Below are 18,083 nucleotides of genomic sequence, written 5' to 3' on the forward strand. Positions count from 1 at the left end.
AACATGTTGCTGTCAAGCAAATAGATACACAGGCTGCTGTACACCACAGGTGGCAGTGTAAATTGAACACCACTTTTGGAGAGTAATCTGGAGTGAACATCAAAATATTAAATGCCATAACTTTAACTATACAACTCCAGTTCCAGAATTTATTCTATAAATATTATCACACAAATGTCCCAAATAATCATGGAGTTTTATTTAAAGAAGCTTATGACTAAAAACAACCTAAAGATTCATTAATATAAATTTGAAAAAGTTCTGGTAGATCCACAAAATATAATACTTCATGACTTTTAAAACATGGGAAAGGAAGGACCTGAAAGTGGCTATTTAACGATTCTCTACACAGCAGCTTGAGATCAGTTATATTTTTCTTTTTCTTTTAGTGTGCTATTCCTGCCTCAATGCTTTAGAAGATCATGTTGGTCTATAAGTTTCCATTCTATGAAAAATATAAGTGGATCTTGATGAAATCCAAAGGACTATATGTATCCTGCCACAATTTGTGTTCTCATTTTAAAGTTTGTATGCATACATGTGTGTATGTATATAATTATCATGTACTTCATTCATATAATAACTCATGTACATGTATCTGGAATAATGCTAAAGAAACTAGTGCCTATTTATCCTGGGATGATAAACTGAGAAACTTGTGATAGGAGATTACTTTTGTTTATGCTCTTCACTGAGTACACTTTTGGGCTGTTTGACTTTTTAAATATATGTACAATGTATGAGTTTTTAATTTATATGTAAAAACAAAGCCTAACAATAGCTATCACAACCTATCATAGAATGGAAACTTATAGACCAAGATGATCTTCTAAAGCATTGAGGCAAGAATAGCACATTAAAGGAAAAAGAAAAATATAACTGATCTTGTGATTTGAGACTTTGAATCAAACTGTTAGGAAAAACCTACAAATACACTTACCCCTCAGACAGCAGTTCAATAGGTGTGGAGGGAATCAGAGAAAGGCCCAGATACCTGATTATCACTGTCACCCAGCAGGGATTTAACAGAGCAAGTGCTTCTGGGCAGCAGCCAAGGAAAACACAGTGGTAAACATTCCAGGCTTAGAAATACTGGTTACTTGCAAAGAGTGAAGGAAGCCTTCTACCTCATCATCACATCTTAGGCCCAGCACAAGACATAGAATAAAACCCTCTGCACATTCATAGACCCTTGGGTTATAAATGGTATTCTTCCTTCTCCCAGCACATCCTTTAGCTTTCCATCACCATGGCCTAGGGTGAGGAAAGAAGGGCACACTGAGGCTGGGGGACTTAATGGAGAAGCCAGGTGCTTATTCTAGATCTCTGCTCATACCTGACTACTATCTTGGATGAGTTGTCTTCACCTGTTTTCCCATGTCTAAGATAAGAAAACTAATGACTTCATTCTTTTATGAATTTAAACATGACCGTTAATGCAATTTTCCCTCCTGGGTCACACAGGAATTTGAGAAAATAAACTGCTAAACAAATAGGAAATGGTAGCAGTGTTACACAAAATGATCATTCTGGTGGAAAGCCAACAATTTATCTAAATTTTCCAGTCAGTTGATTCAATCAAAACAGTCAATATCTCAACACAAACAAAACCTAAAAATATGATTGATTCATTTATTGCCACACAATGTATTGAACATTTATTACAAACCAAGGGTGATATGAGGACTACAGATATATATACAATATGTATGTAGCATGTACAAGGGAACAGACATAAACAAATACTCATGCTCCAGTATTGTCACTATAGTATCCCACTAGAGTTATAAGCAAAGTGCTGCAGGAAGAAAAAGGGTTGGCCTTGTCTATGGTTTCATCTACAGTTTCGATCTTCACTCACACACACACCCCAAACATCAAGACACATAAGGTAAGCACAAATGATCACCACATTGCACAATTATTTGTTGAGGAATCTGCAAGTTTTTAGTAGTAATTTTTTGAAACTGGATACTAATCAACATATTTTTCAGTTTTGTTTCAACTTGGTTAAGCATCTAATTGAATAATTCCTAAGCTGAAGGACCAAAACAACTCGGTAAGTGGTAGTTATTTCAGATTTCACAGTGGTAGAAACACTGTATAAGAATTATAGATGTGACCCAGAAGTAGTGGCAATTATTAGGCAATATTTCAATCAAGATTATTTTGATTAGTGTCTTCACCACCACTGAACCCGGGTTCTATCTCTGCTCGCTGTGTGCCGACCTACAGTGTTGTATTACTTCAAAATTACTGCATGTTTGCTTACTCTGTGAATCAAATCCATCAGTAAGAGTAGGAAAGAAATGAGGAGAAGCTAAAACTGTCAAAGCCATGTGACAACATAGTAAAAGTCATGAAGAGGAAGAAGTTAACCAAACATTTCACTTTAAACCTGTGTTTTCACATTTGGTGTTTCATTCAGGTCTAAATATCCCAAGAGTTGCAAGTATTGGACAGAGATCCCTGAGCTAACCTGTATAAAGTTAAATTTAATTCTAATTTAATTCACTTCCAGAATGGTACTCTTGCTGTCAATGCTAAAACCCTGAAGGAGTTTCATCTCCCATGACCTCTATAAAAAAACAAGTTGTATTTGCCACAACCAGAAAAATATCCTGAGCCTCCCTTGCCTAGGGAGCCTGTAATCAGAGACTACTTGCCCCCACACATTATTTCAATAGCCACAAGTCATTCCTATCAAAACAAAAAGTAATTTTCTGACCTTTCTAACAATAATGAATGTTCTTAGTTGTGACATTTGTTTGGGTGCTGGTAGAACTGTTACTGTAGCTTTCAAATATGATGCCAATGCACTCTGACCAAGTTTGCACTTTCCAGCCCCTTTTCTCCCAGGCATTCCTAAGAAAAAGACAGTGATATTCAGTATGTTTTTCAAACCCAGATGCCAAACAAAATCATCTCAGAATTTTTCTAATATAAGGACTGCAACCCTTCTTCCCCTTCCAGAGCTCGTGAAAGGAGTCGGTGTGGGAGGGATCTTCAAAACTGTACTAGTAACGTACCCTTTAGGTGCATTAAGTGATGAACCCAACATAGACCTTTACTGGATATATGTTGTCCTAAAAAGAACTATGTATGCAGCTCAGAAGAGAAGAGTTGGTGGCAAGGAGGGCTTGTGGAGTGGCTCAAGTGGTAGAGCACCTGCTTAGCAAGTGTTTAAATCCCAGAGCTGAAGAAAGAAAGGAAAGAAGAAGCGAAGGGAGAGAGGGAGAGAGGGAAGGAGGGAGGGAGGAAGAAGGAAGGAAGGAAGGAAGAAAGGAAGGAAGGAAAGATAGATTAATATTAATTGTATTATGTGTGGTATTGTGTTTCAGTCAAAATGGACTTTTTTTGAAGACTTCTCAAGTACTAAAGAAGTACTTAGTGGTGGAATGACATGATAATTGAGGCTTGCTTTAAAATGGCCCAATAAATAAGAAGAAAGATGGGGAATAAACACGGCAAAAATACGAGGGCATTGAGGTAGATGATGTGTTCATGAAATTTTGTGGCACTTTCTTGTTCATAAATTTTCATAACAAAATTTGTTTAATTATCTGAAAGAGAGCAATAATATCTACAGCCTATCTCCATGGTGTGAGGTTATTTATTTTCCACATCCTCAGATGAGAGTTTATCACTTAAATGAAAAAAATAAAGACTCAAAGAGGGCAAGTGTCTTACTTATGTTAATCAGAGACTTTCCCTTGGCCATAGCTTATGCAGTGTTTTAGAAGTTCATCTCTATAAAGCATTTTTTATTTTTTCTTTAGGAAATTCCTTGAAGCTGGACATTTTTATTTTCAAGCACCAATACACTGAATCTGAGAGCTTGACACAACAGAAGGTGAAATTCAAATCACATGTACAAAAGAGGTCAATTTTCATGCCTGAACTAAAATACACAACTCATTATAGGAAGATCCAACTTATTTTTAGTAAATTTGATATATGAAAGAAATGGCTTTACCAAATCTGTGGGCATTTGTCCTCACTATATTAATGAGACGGTTTCATCCTGTATAACCTTTCACTCTAGCACACCTGAAACAACAAGCATTCCTGTGCAGTGAAAACAAGTTGTCATCTAAAACATCTTTGTACACATCTGGGGAGAACTCAGATACTTCAAAGGTGAGGTATAGCAGGCACCTAACCATAAATCCCACTGGTGAAAATAAAATACAGATATATTTACAGAGACTACTCAGAATATCAGAAGAGTTGGTGTAGATACTATTTTGCACTCATGGTAAACAGGCTGCATTGCCAGTGTTGCTAGATGAAGAAGGAAAGACCCAGAAGCTCTCAGCACCAAAACTAGTTTGAGGAACTTGTGGTTTGGTTTGGGCTCACAAAACAGGATGTTGGTGCCGCTCTAGTCATCTAAAGGGATGCACACAATGCAGATGTTGGATTGTAGTCTATAGTAAGCACAGTCCCTGAGTCAGGTACAGAGGCTCCCGTTTGTCCTTTCCAGGTAAATATACCAGATCCCGAACTCTGAACTCTATCTTAAGTACCAGGTGCTTCAAGCATTTTTCAAATTATAAGTGCAAGTGAGATTAGGAAGTCAATTTTTTTTATTTTCCTAGGATAGAATGGCTCAAATGACATAGTAAATATATCATCTAGCATAGGCTTAAATTAGCAAGATCTGGATTAAAGAGAAGCCCTCTTGCAAGTCATGAAAGGCAACCAGCACAGCATCCAGAGAAACCCTGAGAATCTGCATTAAGTTCCTTAGTATCTTGCACAAATTACTCATACCCTGTACCTGATACAAACTCATACTTCAGGTTCATCCCATCTTCTCCCTTATTCAGTAGGGCCCAGATCTTTGCTGAAACAGAAAAGAGGGGAGGTAGCTCAATCTGTGTGATTATTATAGGGGCCCTATATAGTGGGGTTATTCTGTGGCTGTCAATCCTGCCCTTCTGGACCATGAGAGACCTGGAAAAAAGCCTATAATTTAGTTAAGAAAGAGGGTGTCACTGAGTGAACAGGAACTTTCAAATCTTTATGGACAACATATACTTTTCATAAAGTGTTTCAGCCTCTGAAGTGCTCCACTGTCCTTCAGAGACATGCAATGGAATACTTGTCTTTCATGTGCCACAGTTTGATCCCAAGAGTCATGTGCTCCCCTCCTAGGGTTGAGTTCCTGGGTAACATTCCCTTCGTAAAGAAGATCCAGAATAAGCACCATGTTGGAGTGGTGGACTCCTCCAAAACACTAAAGCATTCAACAATTCCAAGACTCTGTTGGCTGTCACTGACTGCATCTTGAAGTAGTCTCTCAATGCAGAACAGTCAAGTAGAGAGAGTCAGACTCAATAGTCCTGCTTGTTTATACATGAACTAGAGAGAAACTATTTTCCATGGTTGGAGTTCAAGGCATCCTATTCCCAATCCTCTCAGGCTCCTTGTGAAAGTTTCATTCTCAAGCACTCAAGGACAATCTTTACTCTGCAGTACTTAGAACATAAGAACAACTTGAAAAGCACCTGCTCCACTAAATCCACAGTGACACTGGGTTCACCCCAGTAATCCTACACCAATGTGAGCATAGTGGCTGAGAGCCCAAACAAAAAAGAGTTTGGACACCTTTTTCTTCTACAGCAGGTTCTAGCTACAGGTAGCTGTAAGGCTGGTCAGAACACATAAAGGTCAAAGGGAAATATCAAAGGAAGGCTGTTTTCTTCCTTGAGAGTCTAAGTCAGACCCAGAATTGTACCTGAAGTTTATATGAAATTTGACAGGGACTCAAAAGCATTTGGCACTCTGCATATCTCTATCCCTGACTCTTTATTACTGTGCTGCTGCTTCTGAAACATATTCTCACACAGCTACTTTATGTTCACTCCTCAGCCCTCTAGTTTTCTAAAAGGTTAGCTTTTGTCTCAGGGATGGAGTGGGTCCTTCTTTCTTCTCCTGACAACATGTCCTCTCTTCCATCATAGGGCTGAGCCCTGGACTGGAACTTCCTCTCAGTTATGCACATATTCCCCACTACTGATGGGAAGGATAAACCAAAAGAGTTTTGTTCTGCTTGAGCTTAACCCAACTCTACTTTCTCAAGCAAACATAAGCAATCTGTCATTCATTTAGAGATATTTTTTGCACTTCTGTTTAACAGTGATGATTTTCAAATTTCCTTTTATTCTATTTCTTTCCCTCCTTCGCTAGGCAGAAAACAGAGGTTGCTGTGGATATAAGGCCTGAAACAAATTGGGAAAAATAGAACAAAGATAATCACAGAAAGAGTGATTACACTCCTCAATGCTAATACCTTTTCTGGCAAAATCTCTAAAACAAACCCCATACAGACAGTATTCAGAAATTTCTATCTATAAAAATGCCATATTAACAGCAAACTAGATAATCTTTTTTCTTATTCAAATCTAGTTGTCTCATCCCCATTACAAATGAAGACTCTAGAGTCCAGAGAGATCAATGGATATATCTAGGAACATACCTACGGGCAACTGGCAGATACCTCATGCTGTGCCTCTAGTACCATCTTGAAGCCAACTCACCTTCAAAGTGGTTTTGTTGGTGACAAAAACTATCACAAAAGTTTGTCAACTACTAATTCACTTTCATGAATGTTTACATGTTACAAAGTACTCGCTAGCATTTTCCAGTCAAGATGGGACTTACAAAATAAGTATGTCTCCTCCAAAAAGTTACAATTCAAGGTCAGATTGTTAAGGGTCATGGTAAAATACAAAATAGTAAGTTGTATAGGTTTCTACTTCACCCCTTTTTTTATATACGATTCTAGAAAGTAGAAAAGATCAAGAACAAGCACTATGTGTGTATGTGTATGTACCAACAGGTGCACAAAGATGGCCACAGAACAAAGGGAGACCACCAAAACCAACACCTCCTTGGGTACAGGCATCAATTGCCCAAGAGTCTAAAAGTTAATGCCAATCTAAGAGGACAAAATGAATGTAATAGTTGTGTGTCCTAACAAGGAAGCAACAGGTTGGTTTGTAGTGTACAGTATGCAGGTATTTTATGAAGACAAAAGCAGGGTAAGAACATTGCTCACAAATTATCTATTCAGAGTACTTAGCAAGGACCTCAGTGTAATGGAAGCCACTGTGAACATACAATCATAGAAGTGGCCTGGCATCATTGAGAGAGAAAACCAAACAAATGTCTCTAAAAGAAGAGCTCCCTATAGCAAAGTCCCAGTGAAAAGGTATCTGGTGGCATCCAGGAACTTCTTCCACAATGGTAATACTTTAATACATGAGTTCTGCACAGACATATGTATTTCTCTGAAGTCATCACATGTTTGATTTGGGCATGATGTTGATTGATGTTTACATCAAATTGCCATGTCCCAAACTGGAGTACTCCTGTCATATTGGGTGATTAAAGTAGGGCTTGAAAGTAGGACAAGCTTTCCTTAGAAAGAATTTTAGGGAGCAGCAGGGAGAAACATGCTCCAGACAGAAGCAGCAGGAAGCACAATGGCATGAAAGAAAAGATAGCCTTCAAGGAGGATGAGCTATGAATATCAGGAGTGCCATAAGATGAGGAGGTTAGTAGGGTCCAATCCCATGCCCCACACTCTCCAAATGGTTTCTCATAAAAACACTGAAGAGTTTTCAAGTTTTCTCAGTTTATCAAAAGGAATAAAGTAAACAGATGATAGTATCAATTACTTTACACTTATCTTACTTAATTCACATAACAGCCCTGCAGCAATTACTACTTTATATGTACACAAGTGAGTGTACATGAAGTGACTAAGTCACTTACCCAAGGTCACGAAGCAAGAACTAGATGCTCAAGTCAGATCCCTCTGACCCTTAAATCCTGACTTCTCTGCTGTACAGGGTTATTTGACCTCTGTGTCAGTCAGCATCCTGTCACTGTGACAAAACAACTGAGAAAATCAACTATAAGGAGAAACATTTTATTTGGGCACAAAATTTCAGTCTTTGGTCCCTTGACTCTATTTTTCATGGGCTGTGGTGAGGCAAAGCATTGTGGTGGTATGGGCATCGCCGAGCAAAGTTGCTCACCTCATGACAGTCGGACAGGAAGCAGAGAGGGAGAAGGGCCAGGGCCTTCAAGGTCATGACCCCAATGACCTACTTACCTTACTAGGCCCCGCCTCCCAATAGCATCACAGGCTGGCAGCCAAACCTTTAGCACATGACTTCGAGGGACATTTCAGATCCAAGTCATAACAGCCCCTATCTTCTGACTCAGTTTCTCCACCAACCAGTGATTTCTGTTTCTGTAATTGAGGGGATTTCTGCTTTCTAGAACAATTCATATTCATCGCAAGTATGTTGTAGAAAATAAAACACAAAAAGAGGGAAGTTTCTATGTTAATTTCCTATGCTCCTAAATTAACATCACCAGATCGCATTGTTTCTCTAGTTTCTATAAACCACAGTTAACATCCTGATCTCTCCTACTTACTCTGTTTTACTTTCTACACGGAAAACTATGAAATTATTCTTTAGAATTAAAAGCAGCATTCTGTCCACCAAAATAAAGACGGTATTATTCAGAAAACTAAATACCTAATTTAGATTTTAAAAATGTCCATTGTCCGTGTGCTTGTAAATTGCATCTGAACAGTCTCATTTTGGTGTTTTCTCTTGAAATTTGTTAACAGTCATCAGTTGGTTTAAGAGTTAAATGAAAATGGTATCTAAAAGTTTCAAATCTGAGATTCTGTAGAATTTTCAAGTGATACCCAAAAATGACAAAATTTTTAGCTTCCCAAATTTTGTGTTCCAAATTGGGTAAAGTAGCTACACGAACTCAGGCACACACATACACACACAGAGCACTTTTTAGTACCTGAAATTTTATCTATATCCTATTCAGAATTTATGTTTTCTGTTTTGAAGCAGATTAGCATTCTTGAAGATGTGGCATTCACACGTATAAGTTTGTGTATAAACACATACACATTTGTGTATACTTTCCATATACTTATCAGTAAAGGACAAAACTAGAAACGGACTAATTCTTTTTTAGATATGGAATAAAAACAGTGATTGCAAGGCCTGTTTTCACTTCTCATATTAAAAACTCATCACTAGTTTGTAGTTAGCAAAACAACCTGTCTCCAAGTGAAGCCATTAATGGCACTGAATAATTGTTGACAAGACTTTACCAGTTGCTTAAATTCCCCCACCTATTCCCATTTCACAGCAGGTCTCCCCACCAAACCTCATTTTCCACTGCACACTCAGAGCAAGGGCTTCGCTTAAATTAACTAATGATTATTCTTCCCCAAAGAAGTGCAAATGGACCCTGGTTTATAAATTCGCTAATTGGTGTTCCCAGTGTTCACCTCTGAGTATCTCAACCATGTACACATAAAATTCTAGGCTTGCTTACAGGAAACCAGACAACAGCCAAGCAAAAATGAATCACATGAAAGAGAGAAGGAGAATAGAATTCTACCACCTCCTTATTTTTCCCATCTTTTGTGAAAAGTACCCCCAAAAGGTCCAAACTAAAGCCTCAGATGGGAAAATTGCTTAAATATCCTCTATCAAATGATTTAAACTTTCCAGAATAAGAAAGCATTTATACCAGTGAGACTTCCAGGATAATCATCAGGTAGATTTTTGCATTTCCAGAAAGAAGAAAAGAAAGTGACAAGCCAATCTGAAGTCTCTTCCTGTGGAATTTGCACTGGTGAGCCTTGCCTTTTTTTTTTAAACCACCCTGAGAAGGAACTCATTCATAGATTTAAGAAGCGACTGTTTCCCAACTATAAGAAACAAAGTTCTAGAGAGTCCAAAATCAACTTCCAAAAGAGTTCCCTCATCTTATTAATATTATTATTTTTGCCAAAAGATACACTCTGATGGATCTGTAATATTCTGCTCTTTATTTTTATAGCAATGAATGCCCTGTGTATGATGTTTAGGTCTTCTGAGTCAGACATATTGGTCTTTCTCTCCTTGTAGCTCTATATGTAGGATTAAGGATAAGGGACTTCCATTAGGTTCACATCCACACATGCATAGGGAATTATACATGTAAATGGGAACACAAATCACTAATACCCAATTATTTTAGTTTGGGCCCTCAAGCTAGGCATTTCATGGCATTCTGCACTTGCTCACATGCTGCATGCATGGATTAAAGATCTTTTAAACTAATTTTCTGTTATAATTAAAATTTTATACCATTTGAAGCAATCGATAGGAAGATAGGGAGTTTTGGTTAGGAAATGGGCAGGGAATCTATGTCAATATAATTCAGTGGAACGTCTCTATAAGAAATCTAATTCTTCCTTCCTCCCCACATAAACATCACCCGTGAACTTTTCTTTCTGAGAACTTCATCAATAAACACAAAATGGCAAGCTGGGAGCCCCAGTACAGTGTTAAATAAGAAATAGCCTTGGGTGGGGTGACTGGAATTCAGAATTGCAGCACTGTGAGGCTGTGCACTGATCTACCTAGATAATCTGATCACACATTAGATTTGTGCTTCTGGGAAGAGGGAGAGGTCTCCAAGATGCAGAGTAGGTCACAGAGGCTGGTGAGAGGCAGCAAAAGGACACACTGTGCCCTGCTCTGTTTGTTATCACTGAATCCATCACACTAGCTTCTAAAGTTTGAGGATGGAGGTGACTTTGGAAGGTGCACACTCACCTTCCTCCCCATTGTGGGCCAAATTCTGAACATCTATGTTTTCCTTATTCCCGTTCCTCCTGACTGTGGTCCTTTCTTTGAGATTGAGCACACTAGAATCACTTCCCTTTTCTTAGTGGCTTCTGTTGTAAGGTTGCTCCAGGGCCAGGGTTTCACACAGAAAGTCTCCATAAACTGCTCCCATTGCTAGGAGCCACTGAGGTGCTCTCTCTGCAGTCATCCCAGTGAACAATCATCCTCTCCAGGGGATAACAAATTCAGTCCTTACCTCCCCCTTCTTTCCCTTTCACACAAGGTCGTTTCCCAAAGGGGTGGCCTCGATGGAAGACTGTTTTGACTTGATTGGCCACAGCCTTACAAAAAAGTCCAACAGGCCCCAGAATTGGCTCATCTATGGGCAGAGGCCATGCACCCTGAAGGTCTGCATCTGTGCCAGAAGCCACTTAAGAAGTACCAAGGAACTAGGGTTCCTTGCCCTGACCTCTACCCCAGGAGACCCTTGTGGTCAGATCCCAGGCCTGTACCCTTGAGTGTTCTCTCCACTGGCTTCCAACTCATCACTTTTATCTGTTACTTAAAGAGCGACTTCCTCTCCTTCACTCTGTTTCCCTATTGGGAGTAGGATGGGTAAAGAGGTAACTTCAGGATTAAAACCTTAAGCATTTTACTGTGAGCAAACAGACTGGCAGATTAAATTCAGGGCCAATTCATCTCAGTAACTCGAAAGAAAATGCCCTGGCGTTTCTGTTTGGGCCTCTTCTGTCTTGTTTCACTAGAGTTTGTGCAGGTGGGTGCAAACAAGAAAGCGTGAGGCTGCGTGTGTGCGCATGTGATCAGAGTGCCCATCAGCTTGCCTATGCATACATGCCTGTGTGCATGGCCACCTCCCTGGCCTCTTGGGCACCAAGGTGACAAGGCTCAGGCCTGCAGGCTCTGAAGGGAGAAATCCCTCCTCAGAAAGTTTGAATTATTTTGCCCCAGGTTAGACCTAGGTCTCCACTGCACTGTAAGGAGGATGTGGCCCAGAAAGGCCCAAGCCAGAGTTGGGGAAGCCCGGTGCAGCCAGGGATGGGGTCCAAGCACAGATGGCGCACTGCAGCATGCCTGAAATACACTTCCAAGGATGCAGCCACAGCAGCTGTTCTGGCCCATCCTGGCTTGAAAGTTTCCTCTACTGCAGCTTAGAGAAAGGGAGGAGGAGCCAGACTCCTCTGAAATGGTCCTTGAGACCCTCTCCAACTAGTGGCATCTGAGCCTTAGTGGCTTCCCCAAAAGACAGAGGATGCTGGTGTAGGCACAGGCACTTCAGTGACAGTACCTCACAAGTGTCCTCCACAGCCCTGTGGGCTTCGGATTTTTTCCTGGCCACTAGGCAGGATGGAAATTTTTGAGATACATATGGTGTCCTCTGATGGGTGAGTTGCCTACAGTGCAGAGGTCAGGCTGGTTCCCGCTGCTGCATGTTGGCACTCCAGGCTGCAGCTGCTCAGGTGCCAACTTAAAGCCAGCTCTGTCCAGACTCGGAAAGAAAAGTTGTCTGTGAATAAGCAAAAGACTGCTCTTTGGATTAAGGCTTGAATTAAAGTTAAGAATTACATTTTGAGTTTTCTGAGAATCTTGATAATTTCAGGCTCAGAAAGGCAGGCTGACAGCAGCAGACCCAATCGGAGATTATGAGACTGAAAAATACAGTTGCTCTAGAAAAGGAGTGTAGTGTGTGGGTGTGTTGGGGGGGTGATGTTCTTTTTGATGGGTTTCCCTAGTGTTCCTCTCTTGAGACTGAGAGCCACACAGCAACCTCTTGGCTAGAACAGAGAGAAGGCAGATTGAACAGAACTGTAAGGCCCAGGCAGGCAGAGAAACTGCCCAGAACTGGAGGGTTGCCTGCACTACTTATCCATTCATATCTTTAAATGTGGCCATGTGTGTGTGTGTGTGTGTGTGTGTGTGTTAGGTCACTATAAAAGATAAGAAAAAGAAAGGCCTGAAAAGGCCTCAGTCCCCGGGTTGCCAATTTTGCTGCAGCCTGGGTCTAGAGCCAGCAGCTCTGCCTCCAGACTCTCTTCTGACAGCTTCATCTTCCAGCTGAGGTGCCCTTTCTCTGAAGGACATTTTCTAGTCCTAAGTCCAGATCACAAGAAAGCTTTAGCCATTTCCAGAGCTCTAACTTGGGGATCCCCTCTGCTCATGAGCAGAACAGGTCTCACTGGACCCATAGCCCTGCTCCACAGAAAGCCCCAGAGCATTCTGGGCTTTGACTTCTTCCTCCCCCTGGACTCTTGCCCTTAAATATATTTCATTTTCGCTAATCCAAACATCCATCTTTTTCTTTTTAGAAAGGTGACAAAGTAATGGGAGGGAGCAACTGTACTCTGTTACATAAAGCAAATTCTATATTTGGTCTTCCATTTTGCCCCGCCCCCATCCCTCAGGAGCTCAAGAACAGAATCCTGAACACCAGTTCCCCACATTCATGTCCCCCTTTGCCCAGAACACCTCACTTTTTCTCCTCACATCCCCCTAGAAGAGCCAGAAGAGCAAATGGTGAGCCGAAGTCACTAATTTGGATCCCACATGTTGGCCCTTTTGAACATAGGACCCTAGATGGCTCTGGGGCCTCCCAAGATAAAAGTTCCTAAGTAGCTTCTGCCTTTTCCACTGTCAGGAAAATAAAAGAACCTCCCAAACTGAGAGTTGCCATAAGGCCTGTGAGAATCTCCAGTAATTGTATGAAGACCCTAATGAGACTTTGAAAACAATTAAATTAGGTGAGGAAACCAGGGTCTAGCCAAAGAAGGCAAACACAGTAATACCACATGTTCCTTCCTGAATTGCCCAGCAAGGGTCCACGTGGACCTGCAGCAGTATCCAAATAGATAAAGGTTTGGACCCATGAAATCAATCTTTTAATTTTGTTTTCATCGACTAATAAAAATAATTCCCCAGCACTAAACTCAAATTCCATAATGGACCCAAAGAACACGGAGAATTCATAAAACCCTGTCTCTGCAGGTCACTCGCTAATCCCGTTATTATTAGTCTCAGGAGCATGGAAATTGAACTGTCAGTGCCTAAAGAGAAAATGTAAGCAACAGCTGACCCTCAGGTTTGGCCAGCTTTCATGCTGGGATCTCCAAGCTCCTGAACTCCTGGCTGCTCCCACTCCTATGCGGGCGCCCCAGGGTCTTGCAAGCACTTAACCTGGGTGTACTTCCCTGCCCTTGCCTGGTCTGCAAGAGCACCTCCAGCATGGTTTTAGAAGTCTGGGTTGGAAAATTTCTGAAGCTGCTAAACCAAGCTTGCGAGGGCTGTGTTTGTGTGCTTGCGCACAAGTTTCTTCTGACCACAGCTGTTCCCCCGGGCTGTTTTTGTACCCATGAAATCTTGGCACTTAATACAAAACGTTAAGTTGCCACCCCCAGAGTTCTGCTAAAATACAGACATCAACAACCACCCTGCGTTTTACGTGTTCTGTGCACATCGCGTACATAGAATGTCCATAGAACCTAGACACAAATTAATCGAACGCTTCCCCAAATTCAGAGATGTTGGCCCTGAAAAGTGACTCACGGTTCAGGGCAACGGGTCTAACATCCACTCCTGTTTCTAATGGGGCAGAATTATTATTACACTCCAACATGGAAGAGACATTTGAGAGAGGGACTAGCTCTGCGATCCGAGGCTAAATGAGACAAACTGGGCATTTCCCAAGAGGGAAAAATCGGATCTTGAGAAAGTAGCGCCAGTCTTCCGGAGCTCTAGGAACTAGAGCCCTGAAAGCTGCTCGCTGGCTGCATGAGCGCTGGAGTCCTGATTCCCACCCACCCGGGCAGGCGCTCACTGGCTGTGCTGACTGGACTTCATCTTTTTTTTTTTTAATTCATTTTCTCTTTCTCTCTCTCCTTCTCTCTCTCTCTCTCTCTCTCTCTCTCTCTCTCTCTCTCTCTCTCTCTCTCTCTCTCTCTCTCTCCCTCTCTCTCTCCTCTCCCTCCCTCCCTCTCCTTCTCTCCTCCTTCTTTCTTTCTCTCTCTCTCTCCTCCCTCTCTTCTCCTCCCTCCTCTCCCTTTTCCCCTCCTGGTCTTCCTGTCCTTCCTTCTGCTGATCCAAACTTCTGGGAAACTTTTCCCCCTAAATTCCTCCCTTCCCGAAGTGGGGCCGGCTGTGAGCTCTTGTCCAAAGGGTGAGGGAAAGGGAGGGGGGGAGGAAGAAAAAGATTGAGGGTGGGGGAGCCAGCCCCCAACCAATGGCAAGAAGAGAGCAGGAGAAACCCTGAGAGCGCCGACCAATGAAAGTAAGGGAGAGACAGAGGCTTGGGCCAAAGCTGCCCGCAGGGAGTCCACGGGATGCTTCAGAGTGGACTTTAATCCCTGGCTTCCCAGTCCCCTAGGGTTACTTGAATGGGGAGGGAAGGAAGCTGAAAGTCAAGATCAGACCTGCACCCTTACAGACTTCTGCAAATCCCAAATCCATACGTTTTCCTCCCAAATAGACTGGGTCTCACAGATACTGCAAAATCAGTCATTTTAGTTGCAAATTTGGAATTTAGGGGCTCTGACAAAATGTTAATCTGTTCGAGAAAAGCCAGAAAATGGTTCTGATTATCTTATTCCTGTCCCAAGGTGCTTTTCCATCTGTGGGTTCTACCCGATTTCTCCACACAGGTTCCTACTACTTTCCAGTTTGACCTTGTTTAAGCAACTCTGGTTAAAACAAAACGAAACAAACAAAAATGCCCGTTACTATCCAGAATCTGGCAACTGAAAAACGTTTATAGTCGGCTTCCTACATCCAGCTCTACCTGCTGGAGCAGGAGACATGGGCGCCCCAGAGCTGGAGGCCAGAGGTGAGGCCTTGTGCTTACGGCTGGCTCTGCTGGCCGACCTAGGCTGGGCCCCACAGGCAGCAAATACTAGGTTCAGCTGCGGTGCAGACATTGGGCTGTGCTTCGCCTATTCTGGGCTCTTATTCCAAAGAACCCACAGAGGGTTATCAGGCATGGGCAACTAGGAACTTTGATAATTGAGAAAGAACTTTTTCAAAATTCCCTTCAAATCCATCACCTCCAGAGCCTGGCTCTCCTTCCCTGCTAATCATCTCCCTTCTACCCTCTTTTTAAAAAAATCCTTCAGGGCAGTGCTTTTATCAGGGATAGCTAAGGAATTTAAAATGCAGCAGTCCTGGCTATCATTATTTCCCACACCCCCTCTAGGTTCTTCCACTAGATGCCAGTGGCAAAAAAACCAGACTGAAATCTTACGCAGTCCAAACTCAGACTGACTTTAGAATTTGGTCCTGCCCAGCTGGAAAAACTTCTCAAAGTTCCTGGGCAGTGGCCTAGACAACCTTGTTTTCTGTTCTAATGCCCAGGTCAAAAAACTTTTCCATCCCTGAACTAAAGAGCTGGAAAAAGCCGCAGGCATGCAGGCTACAGACCAGAGACCCACCAAAAAAGTCCTGCTCACAGACAGGCCCTGAGCAGGGTTTGAACCTGTAAGTTTAAGCTCGGGAATCTATGGCCTGTTGGAAGCCTCTGAGGACCAGATCTCCCCCACTTTGAGGCAAAAAGGGACAATATCACATTCCTGGCCTGTCCAGGGGCCCAAAAAAATCTGGTCCTTGACAATGCAGTTGAAAGCACTACTGTTCTGGAAGCAACAACTCAGTGTTGTGGATGGGCCTTGGCCTCTGGAGAAAAGCAAAAGGACCACTTTGGATTTCCCTCAAATCATGCCCAACCTGGACAAGAAGAAGCTGCTGGCACAGCAAATGCAGAACAAAGGATGGAAAAGCACTGGATGGGTGTGCACAGTCAGGCCTGACCCCCTCAACCTTCCTGGAACCTGTGGCTCAGATTTGGAGGTCCCCAGGGGTACTACAAGAACCCAGTGGATCTAGAAGCCAGGGACTCCTGCCACTGAGCCTCTGGGAACCCACATGCCAAGGCATGAGATCTCCTAGCATAGTCACCTAAATCACCATTCCCCATTGCTTGCAAGAGCTTTGGTTAAAAAGTGATCAGCAAAAATACTGGAGATAAAGCCAGCCACATGTGTGCAATTTCCTTCCTCTGTGTCTCAGGACTTGATCTAGGTTCCTGATCTGGTGTTCCTAGACCCCACAGCAAGGGCCAGATGCCAGTGGCTGAGGCCTCAGCCAGGTCTGGTGAGAAAGCTTTGGGCCAGCCTCAAGGCTATTCCAGGCCTTTCTTCCACTCCATTGCCTATGTTGCACATCTTGCCTTCTACCCTGTTACAGGCCTGGTTTGGACTGAGAAGTGGGTACACCACAGGCTACATACCCTACCTGAGGCCACACCAGTTTCCCAAGAAAGAAGATATTTTGGTCATCTACCAACCAAAATGTCCCACAGACATACCAAGAGCAAGGAGCAGTGCCTTCAAGGGCATGCATACATACCTCATCCCAAGGCAAAGTTCTCAGCAAGTTCCTGCATCCCTCCTTTAGGATGCACACAGGTTGCTCCCCCATACACACACACCTGCACACATATATATCCTGGAATTATAGATTAGGACACTTAAATGGTGGGACCCAAGTGAACATAAGTGGCTTGGAAACTGTCATGAAAACAAAAGAGGGACAATGAAGTTTTGTGAAGCTATACAGGTTAATCTAAGTTTTTCCCCCAGGGATATGTGCTGTTTAGTGTGTAACTCTATGCTGATGGGGGAGCAAGACCTGGAGAAAGATTAAGAAAGATGGTTTAATATTTGTAACTTAGGTGTGTAATATAGCATGCCATCCAGGGGAAATGGGAAAAGGAAGGTTGTGGGGATTAACTGTGAGAATGTGGACTTGTGGTATGCATTTGCCCTCAATTGACTCAAAAGGCTTTCAAAATAGCTTTTCATTGCCCTAGTTTCTTTCTCTTTTTAACCTTTAAGGATAAGAGTGGGGTTCCTAGTACATAGCTCATACTCTAAGCACTCCCCAGGTTTCCCAACTCCAGGTTGTATCTTCTACCCTTGGCAGATCCTACAGGTGATGGATCCACTTCATATCTTTTTCTTTTCAAGTCTCAAGATGACTGACAAGGAGCAAGCAAGCTGCTCCCAGCCCTGCCCCTGAAGGACCCCAGACAGGAAGAGAAGTTATTGAACCCTTAAAAAATCAGAGAAAATTCCCCAGATGTATAAAGTACAACTATATAAATAGGTGTACAGTGTGTATATGGTTGGGATACACATGCATATACATAGTAGGAATATGTACGCAGGGACAAATGGCTGGTGTGGGCCCAGGTCTACCCATGGCAGGAGGAAAACTAGAAAGAGAAGGGCAGTACAGAAAATGCTCAGCTAAAACTGGCCATCCCCACATACTCTGAATTTTTCAAAGGCAAAAGCGAGTTCTACAGCCTCAGAGTCATAACGCACAAAAGACACTCCCAGACCTTCCACA

At 42.3% G+C, this 18,083-nt stretch overlaps 1 protein-coding gene across 1 annotated transcript in view; it reads right to left on the reverse strand.

Moving 5' to 3' along the window:
• Positions 1-15,595, reverse strand: part of LOC109674570 (myomegalin-like) — a 94,071-nt gene extending 78,476 nt beyond the window's left edge. The window contains 2 exon segments of the mRNA XM_074058633.1: positions 4,784-4,849; positions 15,460-15,595. Of these exon segments, the coding sequence (XP_073914734.1) occupies positions 4,784-4,849; positions 15,460-15,595 (202 nt within the window).
• Between the last annotated feature and the right edge of the window lie 2,488 nt (positions 15,596-18,083).

Source organism: Castor canadensis, chromosome 16 (assembly GCF_047511655.1).
Source record: "Castor canadensis chromosome 16, mCasCan1.hap1v2, whole genome shotgun sequence".
NCBI lineage: Eukaryota > Metazoa > Chordata > Mammalia > Rodentia > Castoridae > Castor > Castor canadensis.